At 36.0% G+C, this 16,011-nt stretch overlaps 1 protein-coding gene across 1 annotated transcript; it reads right to left on the bottom strand.

The window, feature by feature from the left end:
* Nucleotides 1–4,134: 4,134 nt before the first annotated feature.
* LOC147864574 (uncharacterized) lies at nucleotides 4,135–7,119 on the bottom strand. Its single transcript, XM_087320506.1, has 3 exons — nucleotides 6,900–7,119; nucleotides 5,500–5,981; nucleotides 4,135–4,950 (listed from the first exon to the last, which is right to left on the bottom strand). Exons 1-3 carry the CDS (start codon nucleotides 7,057–7,059, stop codon nucleotides 4,507–4,509), a joined length of 1,086 nt encoding a protein of 361 aa, XP_087176632.1. The 5' UTR covers nucleotides 7,060–7,119; the 3' UTR covers nucleotides 4,135–4,506.
* Between the last annotated feature and the right edge of the window lie 8,892 nt (nucleotides 7,120–16,011).

Genomic DNA, 16,011 nt, shown 5'->3' with positions numbered 1-16,011 from the left:
TTCTGTCTTCATACCTGCTTCCGCACACTACTTTCTACAAGAAGTTGGACAGCAAAGAGATGCTCATGAAGATATTGGTCAACGAGATGAAGGTACTGAAGAACAAAATATAGATGTCGAACAACATGCTGGACATGGTTCGCAACAGCCAGAAAGTGTTGAAAATGATTTTCCTCCAAATTTAGAACCAATCCCAGAAAATATTGATCATTGGGTACGTAGGTCTAATCGTTCAAGGAGGCAGGTATATAGATATGACCCCTCTTTGCATTATGTCATGCTGTCAGATGAGGGTGAACCTCTTACTTATAAGGAGGCAATGTCATGTGAAGTTAGCAGTAAGTGGGAGCTTGCAATGCAAGAAGAAATAAAATCTTTATATGCAAATGATACATGGGATCTTGTGTCCTTACCTCAAGGAAGGAAAGCTCTTCCAAATAAGTGGGTTTACAAGGTAAAGGAAATTGAAGGGAAACCAAAATACAAGGCAAGATTAGTTGCCAAGGGTTATGCACAGAAGGAAGGTATTGACTTCCAAGAGGTCTTCTCTCCTGTTGTGAAGATGACAACACTTCGTGTGCTATTTGCTCTCACTGCAATGCTTAATTTGGAGTTGTACCAAATGGATGTAAAGACCTCTTTTTTGCATGGTGATATTGATGAAGAGATCTACATGAAACAACTTGAGGGTTTTGTAGTCTCTAACAAGGAGCATTTGGTATGCAAACTAAAACGTAGCTTGTATGGCCTAAAACAAGCACCACGACAGTGGTATAAGAAGTTTGATACTTTTATGCTTTCTCAAGGCTTTGATCGTAGCTATGTAGATCATTGTTTATACACGAAAAAGGATATCGATGACAGTCCTATCATACTTGTTCTATATGTGGATGATATGTTGCTAGCTGGGAAAAGAAAGACTAGTCTTGATGCTCTAAAAGATCAACTGAAATTGGTCTTCTCTATGAAAGATTTGGGAAATGCAGAGCATATTTTGGGCATGAGAATCAGTAGAAACAGAAAAGACAAATTGTTGTTTTTGTCACAAGAAAAGTACATTGAAAAAGTGCTTAACAGATTTAATATGGTAGAAGCAAAGTTCCTTGGAGTTCCTTTGCCGTCATACCTTAAACTCAGCAAGGTTGATTGTCCAAAGGATGAGATGGAAATCAATGCTATGAAGGGAATTCCTTATGCATCAGCATGTGGTTCTCTAATGTATGCTATGGTAGCTACTCGTCCAGATATTGCTTATGCAGTGGGAGTTGTTAATCGCTATATGTCTAATCCCGGGAAAGCACATTGGGAGGCTGTCAAGTGTGTTTTCAGGTATCTTAAAGGTACACAGAGAAAATGTTTATGCTATGGGAAGGGTGCATTAAATTTGCAGGGATATTGTGATGCACACATGGCAGGTGACTTGGATACATGTAAGTCTACTAGCGGGTATATATTTACAGTTGCTGGTGGAGCAGTGTCTTGGTGCTCCAAATTGCAAAAGATTGTAGCACTGAGTACTACTGAAGCTGAATATATTTCAGCTACAGAAGCTTCAAAGGAAGCTATATGGCTTAGCAGACTTGGTGAAGATCTTGGCATGTCTGTTAGTACTCCTGTGTTAGGATGTGATAGCCAGAGTGCTGTGTATCTGGCTAAGAATGCCATGTTTCATTCGCGCACCAAACACATTGATGTGCGACATCACTTTATCAGACAAGTTTTGGAGGATGGTCTAGTCACATTGACCAAGATCAAAACACAGGATAATCCTGCAAATATTCTCACTAAAAGTCTTGGCAAAGCTCAACATGAGCATTGCATACAGTTAGTGGGAGTTACTTCAATGTTCACATCGGACCTTTAAGTGGGAGGTTGTTAGGTGTAAAGGCCCGTAGTTCACAAATTAGGTAATTATTCGTATATGTGAACACATTGTTCACCTAGACATGACACCTTTTTTTTTTTGTAATGTGAACACACCACTTTCTTTGTAAGGTTAATTAATATAATAACCTTTTTTTTCTTGTGTACCAATCAAGGCGGTTGGGTACACCAAAGATCTGCGTGTCTCTACTCTCATCTCTACTACAGTCTTGTTTGTTGAACGTCATCTCTCAATAGCTGATCCGTCAAACATCCCTCTTTACCTTTACAAAGTGGATATATCAACCTCCCCGATGGTTGTTCCCTCCTAGGGTACCAAACATAGAGGTAGGTGCTGAATTGTGAAGTGATTGGCGGGTGTCTTTGCTAAATGTGGGTGTGTGAGGCTCATGTTGATGGGCGTCTGTCAAGTAATTATGTGATGAGGCTTAGTTGCTTCATTTATACATGATGTTTTGTTGTAGCCATTGTAAAGTGGCTTGTAACATATGAGTTGTATATTATTCCATGTACTTTTTCTTAACTAATGGAAGTAGAATTTTTTTTGGAAAAAAAAAAAAAAAAAAAACTTCAATATGCACATGCCACATACTAATGAAACATGTTTTGGGATTGCCACAATGTACACTTTTCTTCCCAACTATAAATTTTCTTATTTTTGTTGTTGAACATCAACACTAACGATTCCAATCATTTGTGGGTTGTCTTTCTCAAATGCCTCTCAAAACATTCTACAAACCGAGTTACTCTAAATTATTCGTCAAGGTGTTTCACACCCCTCTTAAGGCTATAATACCTTCACTGGGCACAGGAGCACAAATTGGTGAAACATGTTTTTGTGTCTACCTAATGGGAAGTGCAATTAAGTGTAGGCAATGTAATTATTCTTCTTAGTGATATCTGGAAATTTATTGTTCCCTATTTTACATGTTGAATTTCAACATCAATGCTTTCAAAACTTGCTGGATTGGGCAAAGGCGCACAAATTGGTGAAACATGTTTTTGTGTCTACCTAATGGGAAAGTGCAATTAAGTGTAGGCAATGTAATTATTCTTCTTAGTGATATTTGGAAATTTATTGTTCCATATTTTACATGTTGAATTTCAACATCACTGCTTTCAAAACTTGCTGGATTGTCTTCATATTGGTAACATCTACAAAGGAGAAATATTCACATTTTTTTATTTGTAGTTTGAGCATTATCTTATCTCATGTTCTCAAACGTTTTTTGAAATGACTCTAATTAGAGAGTAGAAATGAAATCTTCTTCAACTTTTTACAATATTGTTTTATTTCCAGTAATACATTCATTGATAATTCATTGATAATAAAGGACATCTTATGCTAACATAAAATATTTGTCGGCCATAAATATATAGGGGAGGAAACTAGGAAATAGCCATGAGTTTCTCTTTATCTACCCAAATGCTCCTAGATTTTCATTATTTTCAGACATGTCCATCGTTAAACCCCCCAAAAGAGAAAAGATGTCTAATATTTGAGCAATCATAGGGGCAAATTCACCTGCTTTTTCTCAAATATATGTTGCATTTGCACAGTTGTTTGTATGGTCAATTCATCAACTTGTTCCCTTTTCGTCGGTTTGACGAGTAGATTCCGGGAAATAAAGAAAAACTCAAGTCTTTTGCTAAGTTCTCTTTGTATAATCTCTCCGCATATACCTAACAAAATTCTATCTCTTTCTTTTCATTTGTTTTTTTCTTGGGAATAAAGAATGATTTTAGCCTCTTTCCTTTTCCATAATGACAAACACTATTAATATAAAAATTGGGTCCTATGAAAGTTTTGCCTTTTTGACGTGCAATACCTACCAATATAAATGTGGCCTTTTGTTCAGGATCATTTAAAGGAAAGCATTTGGTGGTTCATAACTTGCATGAGATATTTGATTGATGATGCATGGCATACCATAAATTTGGTGGTTGGTAAGTTACCTCTCTTCTCATGTCTGCAACTTTTGTCCACAATCGTTTCAAGAGATTTGAATGTGTAACCCAAATAGAAAAATCAAAACTAAAGCAAATCAACACTCAGAGCAGTAGATCAACGTATCTTCTTTTTTTGTGATAAGTCGACCAATGATACAACATTGTCAAATCACGAGGAGAGCATTACTTTAGCTTTCTGCTTTCAAGGATCAGTGTTTATAGTTAAAGCATTCGTATAAGTTTCCAAGTGGTGATGTGGAAATTAGCTTGAAAGAATCATGAGTGGGGTCAACAAAAAACTGAGTTTAATGCAATCACATATTTATGGTCATTTTCTAGTGTTCATATTGAAAAAAGGGATAAAAAATATACAATGGTTTCACATTGACATTTAATCACTCAAACTCATACCAAGACATATGTAAACTCCCTTGGGAAATTTTTTGGAGGATTCGGAAGGATGCCATTTTGAGAATCACTTTTCGAAGGCCATGGGAGTTTACTAAATTATGAAGAATGCAACTTAATCATACTAGATCATGATTTATCAATAAATTGCAAGGGAAATGAATATATAGATATACACGTATGTGTGTATATATGTATATATGCATGGCTTAGACTGTACTTCTAACTAAATGCATAGCTATATTGGTAGCCTTATTTAATGTATCACCCACCCCATATGGTGAATGCATGTGCTTGATCCTCCCAATGTGAGAAGAGCTCTTCGGTTGTGCCGTTAAATCCATGCACGAATTGGTGAAACATGAATGTGCGATGGTTGTTCTCGAACATAATAGTCTCATCTTGAGCCAAGAGAATCGGATGTTGATGATCACAAAATTCACAAACATTGTATTGTTTTTGAGATGATGATCCTTGCATTTCACTTTGTTCATCGATTGAAGACTTAGTTGGAGATGCAAGCTCTGACTTGGCACTTAGTTGCTCCTTCATAGAACCACTTTCGGAATCAGAGTCTATTAAATCTGGTGACATTTTCGTTGTTTCTGTACCACTACTTATACCATTGACCTTGGCATGGGCAGATTTGATGCCACCACGTCGAGTCTCATCAGTTTGTCGCAACAATAGGGCAGTGAGGCGTGCGACCTACAAAGGAAATCTCGATCAAATTATAGGTGGGAGCTTCTTCAAGCGCTACCTATGCTACATATGAGATCAAATTTTCAAATTTTCCAAAGCAATGTATTCGAGGTTCTAACAAGTCACCCCAAAAATTCTAAATGTAGAAGCAACATATACATTGATTTGGTTGTTTTCTGGAAGACAGGTGTCTCCTAAACCAAACTAATGTAGAGTTTTCAAAGGAACTTGAGGAAATAGGATTGCAATGAGATTCATTAGGATAGAATCATAAATATTTTAGAATAAAAAACAACTTAATTTTTCTAAGCTTCGAGGTTTTTTTGTAGTTATTCTTTTTAGCATGAAAAACAATGTTACATAAAAAAATAATCAATATGTGGTAGGCCCTAACCATGCAGACATGCTTTTAACCCAAGGTTTATGGTTTTCAAAACTAAGCTTGTCAAAACAATAGACTCCTTAAAGAGATCTATCCTACTCAATACATTGAAACTATCAAAACTGAAGAGAAGTTAATAAAATGAGGAAAACAAAAGAGTGGAAGCCAAGTACCTCTAAGTGTAGTTTTTTATTTTCTTCTTCCATCATGGCACCATCTCTCTTTAAATCATTGTCTTTCACCAAAGCTTCATATTTGAGCTTCAGAGCCTCGTACTCATGCTCAAGTTGCTTGTTCTTCCATCGAGCTCTTCGGTTTTGGAACCAAATTGCAACTTGTCGAGGTTGTATCCCCAATTGTTTCGCAATCAATGCTTTTCTCTCGGGTTCAAGCTTCAAATCCACGTTGAAGCTCGCCTCGAGGAACTTCACTTGCTCACTAGTTAACCTCCTTTTCTTCACCATGTTGTTCATGTTACCATGACGAGAAACTTTAATGTCATCCATGTCCAAGTCCAAGTCATTGATATCGTCTTCATCGAGCAATTCATCATCATCAATATTGCAATCAAGAATTTCTCGGGTTATTAATTGTTTATGTGGTACCTTGCGCTTTCGAGATTGCGATGCAGATGCCATGGTGGCATTGAATTGATCTACACATATTACATAATTGAAGCCATAACAATCTCTTGCTCCCTCCCTCTCTCTCTCCATATATATGCCATACATACGTACACAAAAATCACAATAAATTATAGAGACATTTGTTTTTCCATGTGGGAAAAGAAGGGGGCCACACTTACTAGTTGTTTATATCCCTACACACAAAACAAGTGTTGGGCATTGTTATGCGAGTTGCACAACTAATTCGATCCAGTGCCAATTCCTTTAATGAAGAAGACCTCATTTTAAACAAACGATTCTTTCCATAAACACACCCCAAATTCTTAGATGGACTAAACTAAAGTCATCATATAGGCCGAGCTAGCTAGTGTGATGTAGACCACGGGGCTCCAAGTAAAAAAACACGTTGATCTTCATTTCCTATATGGGTAATGAGACCCCATGTTTAACATATGATGCTATGTGTTACCACCAACTTCTTCTTAGACGAACTAAAGTCATCATATAGGCCGTGCTAGCTAGCTCGAGGCTAGCATAATGGGAAGCATGGGGCTATAAGTTGGAAACGTACCAATCCCAATTTCCGACATAGGAAAGAGAGCCAACTCTTGGCCCCGTGTCAATCCTCAAATATAGTGGGTATTGTTCAACATTATGAGGTTTATGGGGTAGGGCCTAGGCATGGGGTAGGACATACCTAGCCAAGGCACACTAAGGGGTGATGGGCTAACACTGGGATAGAGCCCACTTCCCGATCGAGTTTTGGTGTGTGTTTGAACATCAAGATGAGCTTCGTAGAATTTATAATATCGTTAGTCCGAACCTCTGAAATGTCCGGAGGTCCGAAAATTCGCAATGTCCACGGGAATTGTATGTGGACATCATCAAGTATGAACCCAAGAAGAAGAATGAATGAATGAATGAGTAAAGAATGAAGAGAAAATTACCAGGAATGGGAGGTATATTGTTATGGACCAATTTCATGTCCCCTGTTTCAGCAGCAGCAGCAGCATGATACAATGGTATTGGTGGTGGTGGTGGTGATGATGATCCAACCATGGCCAGATTATGAGAAGTATTATTAAGCCTCCATGCCATGTTTTGCATATAATTACATAAATATGTGTGTGATGTATATGTACACTACTCAATCTGACTGAATGTATTCCAAAGAGAAGAAAGAACAGAGTAAAGGAAGAAGGAGAAGAGAGAAGAGGGAAGAGGGAAGAGGGAAGAGGAGGAAGAAATTGAGTGTTATTGGAAGCAAGAAGAAGAAGAAGAGTTGCGGTTGTAATGGAGGAGAGAAGTATTAGAGTGGTTGTGGGCAGGGTTAACTCCAGTGGAAATCTGTATGACAGCCTGAACCTGAGCATGAGCATGAGCATGAGCATGAGCATGGATCAATACCTGCTTAGCCATCTTGAATCCAATTGGAATTTCAAGGCATAATGCCATGAACCCAGAATTTGATCACTTCCTTACTAACCCAACCAACCACTTCTACTTCAGAATCTACTACTACTACTTCTACAACTACTAATGATTAACAATGATGATCAAATCCTTCCTCCTCCTACTGCTCTCTCTCTCTCATACTGATTTGATCTCTGTCTACTTAGAGTAAATCACCACATTCTTAGTGGTGGTGATGATGATGGATGGATGGATAGATGGGTCAGAGGTTTAAACACATAATGAAGAAGAAGAAGAAGAAGAAGAAGAAGGGTTAGACTTTTTTAAGTAGCATACTGGAAGAGCATGGCCATAACATTGCATATATATCTACATCTATATATATATATATAAGAAGCAAGCTATGGCTATGGTTAGAAATAGCAAGAGATTATATGCAAACTACATTAGCATAAGCTATCAATGGTGTGGTGAGGGGTGTGTATTGAAGAAAATGCAAGTAAAAGAAGAAGAAGAAGTGGAGGAGGAGACAAAAAGAGAAAGGGAAGGGGAGGGTTGACAAGACATACAAGAGATTATTGGTGGCCCTCACCTCTTAAGACTCTTAGCATAATATCTTACCCTTATTCATTCAATCATACCAATCACTTATCTCATCACCATGATGCATGATTGAATTGTGTGTGTGTGTGTGTGTGTGTGTGTGTGTATGCACTTTCATATGCATGTATGCATGCATGCATGTATGTATGTATGTATGTATGTATGTATGTATGTATGTATGTATGTATGAACATGCATCCATACAACTCCGTGTGTGTGTATCTACTCTCCGGTCTCAACTCTCCTCTCCTCTACTCTACAGATCCTTTTCGTGTGATATCCTTTTCTTGTAGCTATTAGTCGAGAACACTCGGCACTAGTTTTAGTTCTCGTGCTCAATGCTTTCAAAAGCGTGTCTAACTCATTGCCTTTAGTTTTTACCACAACACTTTGAGCCCCTCACCATCCCTTTTTGCATGGGCTTGATACTAGAATTTGCACACAATATGGATTATTTGCAATCATAGGAATATTGTACAATCAGTGTCCAATTCAACATGTAGATTATTTTGGGTTTACCCTTTGATGAGGCCTTCATGTACCATATGTTTTTATTCCCATGAATGGTAAGTGTGTATATTGTATGTTACACGTTGTGTTATATATATATGTATGTGGCTATGTATGCATGAACGGTATCCATGTTATGTTTTGTATGTGTGTGTGTGACATATTTAGACCACACACAAAAGAGAGAGAATTTCGGACTAAGTAAAGGGTACAATGCATGGACAATAAAAGTTTACTTTATGACCAACCTTCTATATTTTGTTCAATAGAACAACCCTTTATTGCTCCAAAGAAAAAGACACACAACTTCAGCAGGATAATTAATTAATCTTTTAGTCTAAATCACATTAGTGTTCAAAACCCCACTATCAATCAAGATTAAAATTTAATCCCATGTCTCTCTATTTTTCTTTTTACCAAGGGCAAGAGGTGATATGTTTTCTAAACAAGAAACAGTACTTGTAACTTTGTAAGTTGTATATGGAGTGTGATCCTCGCCAACTTTAATATAGAAACAAACAAGAGAGCACCTTTTGTCACGACTCACCATATGAGATATTTATTATCAACACATATCACCAAGGGTAATGTGAATTTCTTTGATATGTAATTACCATGCCTAATACTTCAATATTTATATTGTCGTAATGTTTAGGGTACTTACACCTCTTTTTTTACCCTAATCATACCAATTTACATAATATCCACAACTATGTGTTCTTACATCCATTTGCCTCTAAGCAATATTGTTTTCCAATACATTTTTGGTGAAACTTGAGCCATTCGCCAAGAGGGATGACAAGCTTTCCAAACAATCTTACAATCCCTATAGCTTATGGCAATGATATATGCCACACAAATGAATGTCCGTTGAAGAGTAATCTCTCACCTCTCAACATCCTACCTGAAATCTTTATTTTTCTCTTAATGCAAATGCAATGCAAACAATCGTTTTGGGAAATGGGGGACGAGGGATGCAGATGAGTCTTCATTTTGCCTTTTTTGTCTTACTAAGTGGGACCAAAACCACGTGGCATAGAGCCTCCCCCAACCCCCAAACCCAACCATGAATGCTACAACACCACATCAATCCAATGATGATTTAGGATACAACATTCATTGGACCCCTCCAAGTACACTTTGTTTAGTGTACATATGATACCTATTGGTACACAATGTAAATTCAACCTATAATTTGTAATATCTATGATTGAGAGGCAACCAATTTTGGATATGAAACTATCTCATAAATAATTCTTGTGTTTTGTTTTGCATTTCATTCTCATATTCTTCAATCCATGGTGTTGGATATTATAATATGAAGTAGATATGAATTATGAAGTCTCAACCCTCGAGTCTCGACAATTTCTTTCCACTATTGGTAATAATAAAGGGAAATTTTCATTTTAGAAGTATGATTTGCCAATATCAATGAATGCCTTCAAGACTTTCTCTACTTTTTATGTGGAAAATAGAATTAAGCTTCTCATTCAGGTTGTACTTTTCATTTCTTATATATTTGGAGAAAGGAACAGTGGCCCAAGCTATTTGGCAAAGACCTTGTAATGAGATGTGACATTTTTTTTGTACTAGTCTTAGCTATATACAAATGTTCACATGTGCTAAACTTAAGAAACTCAAACCAAGCTGAAGTGAAGCAAACCCCTTGCATAAGCTAGGGGGCTAGACTAACCAATGTCCATGGGTTACCCTCATTCCGAAAGAAAAAAGAGAAATGTTTTTTTAGAACATCAAGAAGAAGTACAATTTGTTGGCTTGATGCCCAATTTGTTAGGTAGAAATTCTCCATTTAATGATGTTTGCCTACTTTGTTTATTTTTATTTTTCCAAAAAATTGATGTTTGCCTATTGATTGAAAGCTTTTCTCAATTGAAAAACGCAAGTCACTACATGCATAACACAATGAAATGCATTGCCTCTTATTACGAAATGTAATGGAACGATACAAATAAATGGAACGTCCATGTAGTTTTAATAAAAGATGGTGAAACTAATTTTATAGCAATTTCTAGTTAAAATAAGCAAAGAGCCACAACTAGTGTTTTTGTCATGAACAATCACTTTGTGGTAACATTTTTGAGCAAAAGATTGTTTCTTTAAAGAACAAAATAATGATATATAGCAAATTCATGAATGTCTGTCTTTGAAGGTGGCGCATAGGAAACAATGTGAGGGACTTGTTTTTTTATCAAGATATGAAGGTTGAAATCATTAATCATATAAGTAGATCCGTTCGTGGATAACATCCTATATTCCTTCTCCTTTTGGCCACTATTCAATGCTCATTTTCAATATATTGACAAAAGTTTCTTCTTCCACCTTAACAAATTTATGAGGCGAAAACATGTTGAAAACACAATTTGTGTACTCTAGAAGACATGCACATGAATAGAATTGCTTTTATCGCATTTGAAGTTAGGCTTAGCATTTATGTGAAGTAACTTAATAATCCTTAATAAGGACACATATACCACTCGTTGGTTTGATTAAACCTGCTTCAGATACAAAATCATAAAGTATGAGAGGGTTTATTATTGTTTTGATATGGCATGCATCCACTCTAGTAAAACATGAGATCCAATATCCTCTTTATATAGGACAAGAATTTATCATTGTAAGTGTTTGCGAAATAATTCATCCCGAAGAACTAGATTTTTTGAAACTAAACTCACTTTGTGGTCATAATTGTTGAAATAGAAACTTATCAATTACAAATATGAGTTCCCATTTCATACTTAAAAGTTTTGGTTAGTGGATAGAAACCTTTCGGTTCAAATAGTCAGAACTAATTGTCTGCTTGTGCATTGTTGTAGTGTATATTTTTGTTTTCAGTGATTTATCATTTTGAGTTGTTTATGTGTTTTAATCACTATAACGGAAATCCTATTTGATCATTTCTCACAATTCCTCTTTCTCATTGTTGGAATTGAAACAAATTATATCTGATTTTTTGTAAAAGTATTAGTATTTTTGTTTGAAACCATTTTTTCATGGATTGGCAACTTTTGGATCATATGCACATCTTCTTAAGAAGACCCATAGACTTTGTTGTTATAATACAACTTTTGTATAAAAAGACGTAAAGTTTATCTATATTCTAGAATTACGCCATATTTGAGATGAAGGCAATTGAGCAAATGATCAGATTTGAACAAATGTAATTTCTACATAAACTATGCTATATCACATCCATTCAATTAAGTGACATTCACACGCAAATACATGTGGACTTTTGAGCTATGCCTTACGGGTCTCATTCCCCGCACAATATGCAAACCCTATGTTATAGACTACACCAATTTACTCTGTCATAATATGTATAAGATGCTTTCCACTAACTAATATATTGAAAAACATGTAAACTATTGTCATTGCTTTCCTTGTGCTTGCGCAATTCCAAGTACTTGAGCGAAACAGTTTGGAATCTACCCTTGGAACAATTCCTTGAAACAACATGAGCTTGTCTTCTAGTCCACATGAGTAAACCATTATTTGTTTTAAGGATGAAAGAGAAAAATGTAATAATTTCTAACTTCTAGTGTTTGTTGGTATGTCTATATTAACTATGTCTACATAGCAACCAAATTGTGTTCACATTTTTAAGAATCTTTGGAATGTTGCATTGAGGCGACAACAAAATGGAGAGGGTGTATCACAAAAAGGGAATTTTGAATTGGTTCGTTAATAATTTACGCATGGTGGAATGTACTTGCATTGATTGGTGGTGATTTGGTATCTACGTGCTTTTGGATAAAAAGCCTTCTACGAGTTACCTTGAATGAAAAATGTAAAAAACGTGACCTCTCCTTAGAGAAATACCAACCTTTAGGTTTTTGCATGAGCTTTGAATATATTGTACTAAATGGACAACAAAATGGAAAGGGTGTATCATATAAATTAAAAGTGAACCAATTTTTTACCGATCTACACATATTTGAGTGTACATGTGTGCCATTCATTGGTGGTAATTTGGTAGCTATGTGCTCTGAAAAAGAATCCCTCTACGAGTTACCTTGAATGAAAAATGTGAGAAGAATATGTTCAAATTAGAAACCATACCAACTTTTAGGTTTTGGATGAGGAGTTTCCAACCACTTAATAATATTTATACCCTCTTAATATTGGGTAAGAAACCACCAACGATGTTAGTTTTAGGCTAGAGTATCGCTTGAGCATGAACACAACAACCTTACACATTATATAGCCTAACCACTTTTATGCAATATAGGAAATAAAGAGAGGTACCAAATAGTTGTTTGCTAATGAATCGTTGTGGCCTTTTGTGGAGGGTAGATTAGGCGAGGACAAGAACAAACGTAGATAATAAACTTCATGTGAAAGGCCATACAAAAAAACCCTTGGAATTTGAGTTACCACTTGAGATGGCGACTTGCATGAATGGATCATTCATGCCAATGTTAATTGGTTTAAAAATGTGACAACATACGATGAAACTATCGAGCCCCTTTTTATGGTTTGTTTATAAGTTATAACATTCACAATTGTATAATTTTATAACTAATGGATGGAGTTTTTTGTTTTGGAAAAGAAAAAGAAAGTGACAACATAAATGAATAAAGATGAATGATGCAGATCTCAAACTCAATGAAAATTTCACACACTCCAGAAGAAACACACTGATAGAATGTTGCTTCTAGAGTGTATTAGTGGTCATCACATTAAATTGTGTGAAGGTATTTGTTTTTCAAGACAACCTTGCAAGGTAATGCAATGAGTAATCGATGTTCAAAATGAGAAATCGAGATACTTCAGGCAATGCTATTATGATATCAACTTCAAACCAAATGATTGTGAGAAATATCTCAATGCCATGCATGGACCATAATGCTTCCACAAGGGTAGAATTACATGGGTTCCCACTTGAGCTATACATATGTGAGCTCAATGTCCATCCTCGTACATGAAGAACACAAACCTTATCACCCCCTAATGAACCATGACACAACAATATTAAATAATATAAGGTAGCGCGCTTAGTAAGAAATTGCCTCAACATGACTTACATGATACATTGGCATTCAACATGAAATACTCAAATTTATAAACAAGATGTTGCAATGGTGGGTTCAACTTTCAAGTGTCCATCAATGAGTTTGATGTTAGGTTTGCCATAAAATACTCAATCGCCCCCCAACACACAAGCACAAACTGTAGATGAATTGGAGATAGATCCAAGTGCCGAAGAATAATTATAACGGGTGGTCAAGCATAAAATACTTGACCACCCGTTATAATTATTCTTCGGCACTTGGATCCATCTCCAATTCATCTACAGTTGGATCCACCTACTTATGACAAACAAATAGTTAATCTAACAAGTGTAGATGAGCTCGAGATCTTAGAAATATGCACAGAGATGACAAAAGGCATATAATTGTTTGTCGAGATACAATATGTACTTGGAGCACAACTAGGAGATTTGGAATATTGATACATATATAGAGTTAATTTTAATGAATGGACCACATGCTAGCATTTTAGAGGCATTTGGATATGTCTGGCAAAATGGAGGCACCATGAAGTTAGACTATGTATTGACATAAGAAATCTCTCAAAATATTTTTTGAATAATACAAAGATGTATGCCCCATATGTTCATGGATGAAGGTGTTTTCTTATTGTGATTTGCCAATAGTTGCTCATACTTGTACCACATGGGGTTTTCGAAATCAAGTGTAGTTAATGAATGAGTCATGAATATTTATCTATGGCCGAACTTCAATAGAATGTGTTCACCTTACTCATCATGCTATCAAGAGAGTGGTTTCCTTGATCCGTGTGAGGCCAATAAAAGTCATTGACAAATATATAATATAGCATGGCGCTTGAAGCCGATGGAGAAATTTGAACATGATCTTATTTATTACTTGATGATTGATCTTTCTATGTTGGAATTAAGTCCAATTACATGCATGCATTGTTTAGGATCAAAGTACCCTTCAATTAAATGAGAGGTTGAACTTCTTAACTTGTTAAGAATAAAATATGACAAAAAGTAGTCAACAATTTGTAAGTACTCTCCTAAGTTCAAGGCATGTTCTAGTTGTTGTTAAGACTAGGCCCTAATGGGATAAAGAATTTCCTAATAGTTTGATGCATTTCACGATAAATTCCACGTAGATAGTGACAAACACAAGATGTTGCATTTCAAGAGTGTAATAAACTACTATTGGTAATGAATTTCATAGGTGCTCCAAACTAAGAAAAATTCATAGTTTTGTAGGCAAGATGAGATCATGTGCTTCTCTCTATCCAAATCATGCGATTTTTGAGATTGATTGTGATTACCTTTATAATTAGTTCAGCCACCCTTTGTTCCATATGACACTTTTGTCCATTATGCCAAGGATAAACATGTATTTTCTTCATGCCATAGAAGGACTTTTAAAAAATTGAAAGAGGAAGTAAGTTCCAGAAACATTCTAACTTTCCACAACAAGTCAGATTAGACAAGAATACATCTTATATAATAAAAACACCCTTGCAATTACCAATAAGCATTGGATTGCTCTTATAGGTGTGCAACTCATACCGATAAAGATGATTAATGCTACTTATCGGCTACAATAAAGTTAGACGGATTGATGGGGGAGTTGGTAGCAGAAGCTAGACAATTGCTAGCAGCCCAACAAGAAAAGAAAAGAAAAGAAAAGGATTGATGTGGCAACAATCATTCGACCTCCCCATGCTATATGAGAGGATGCACCCCACACGCCACTTTCTTGCACCATATCAAGACAAAAAAGGTGGGCGAAATCTATCACTATGTGTGCCTTGAGATTGAAATGATTAGATGTAGGGTTTCAATTAAAGGAGTAACGTTATGTCTTGGAAATGTTCAAAGACACTATTTTGTGAGGGATATAAAATATGTAGTAAAATAGTATTGTTAGACTTTGGTTACGAGCATGGGGAAGTATCGTTTTGAAGTTTATATCTTGAAATGGGGATCAATGCCACGAGCCTTCCCTTTCAAGGAGGTGTGATTCATCTGCTCAGAAACAACTCTCACTTTTGTATGCATAAGCAACATACATAAATATGTACATATATGTGTTCATAATTTCTTTCCTTGGGCTCTTAGTTCAAACCTTATTATTATCATTCACTTAAATTGTTGGTTGCAGTATATAGAGGAGAGAATAAAAACATACGATCACTACACATCCCACAATTTCTCAATCCGTGATCACTATAAAATATAATCCTAGGACCAAGATAAGGTCATGCCAATTGGGAGCGACCCGCCCCCCCCCCCCCCCCCCCCTCCCCCCAACCCCATTTCAAAATCATTTGAGGCCAAAATTGACAAGATATTTATTGCTAAACTAAAGTGCATTTGTTCATTCTTTTACAAATACAAGCAACCTCATTTCAAAATCATTTGAGACCAAAATTGACAAGACATTCATTAGTAAAACGAAAGTGTAATCACGCGTTCTTTCACCGATACAAGATGCATCATAAATCATGTAGTCAAATGATAAAACA

Source organism: Azolla caroliniana, unplaced genomic scaffold (genome assembly GCF_043228905.1).
Source record: "Azolla caroliniana isolate FFs.n. ecotype wild unplaced genomic scaffold, voAzoCaro1.0.p SCAF_5, whole genome shotgun sequence".
NCBI classification, from domain to species: Eukaryota; Viridiplantae; Streptophyta; class Polypodiopsida; order Salviniales; family Salviniaceae; genus Azolla; species Azolla caroliniana.
The sequence above is the reverse complement of the archived record's forward strand: the minus strand, read 5'-3'. Positions and strand labels throughout refer to the sequence as shown.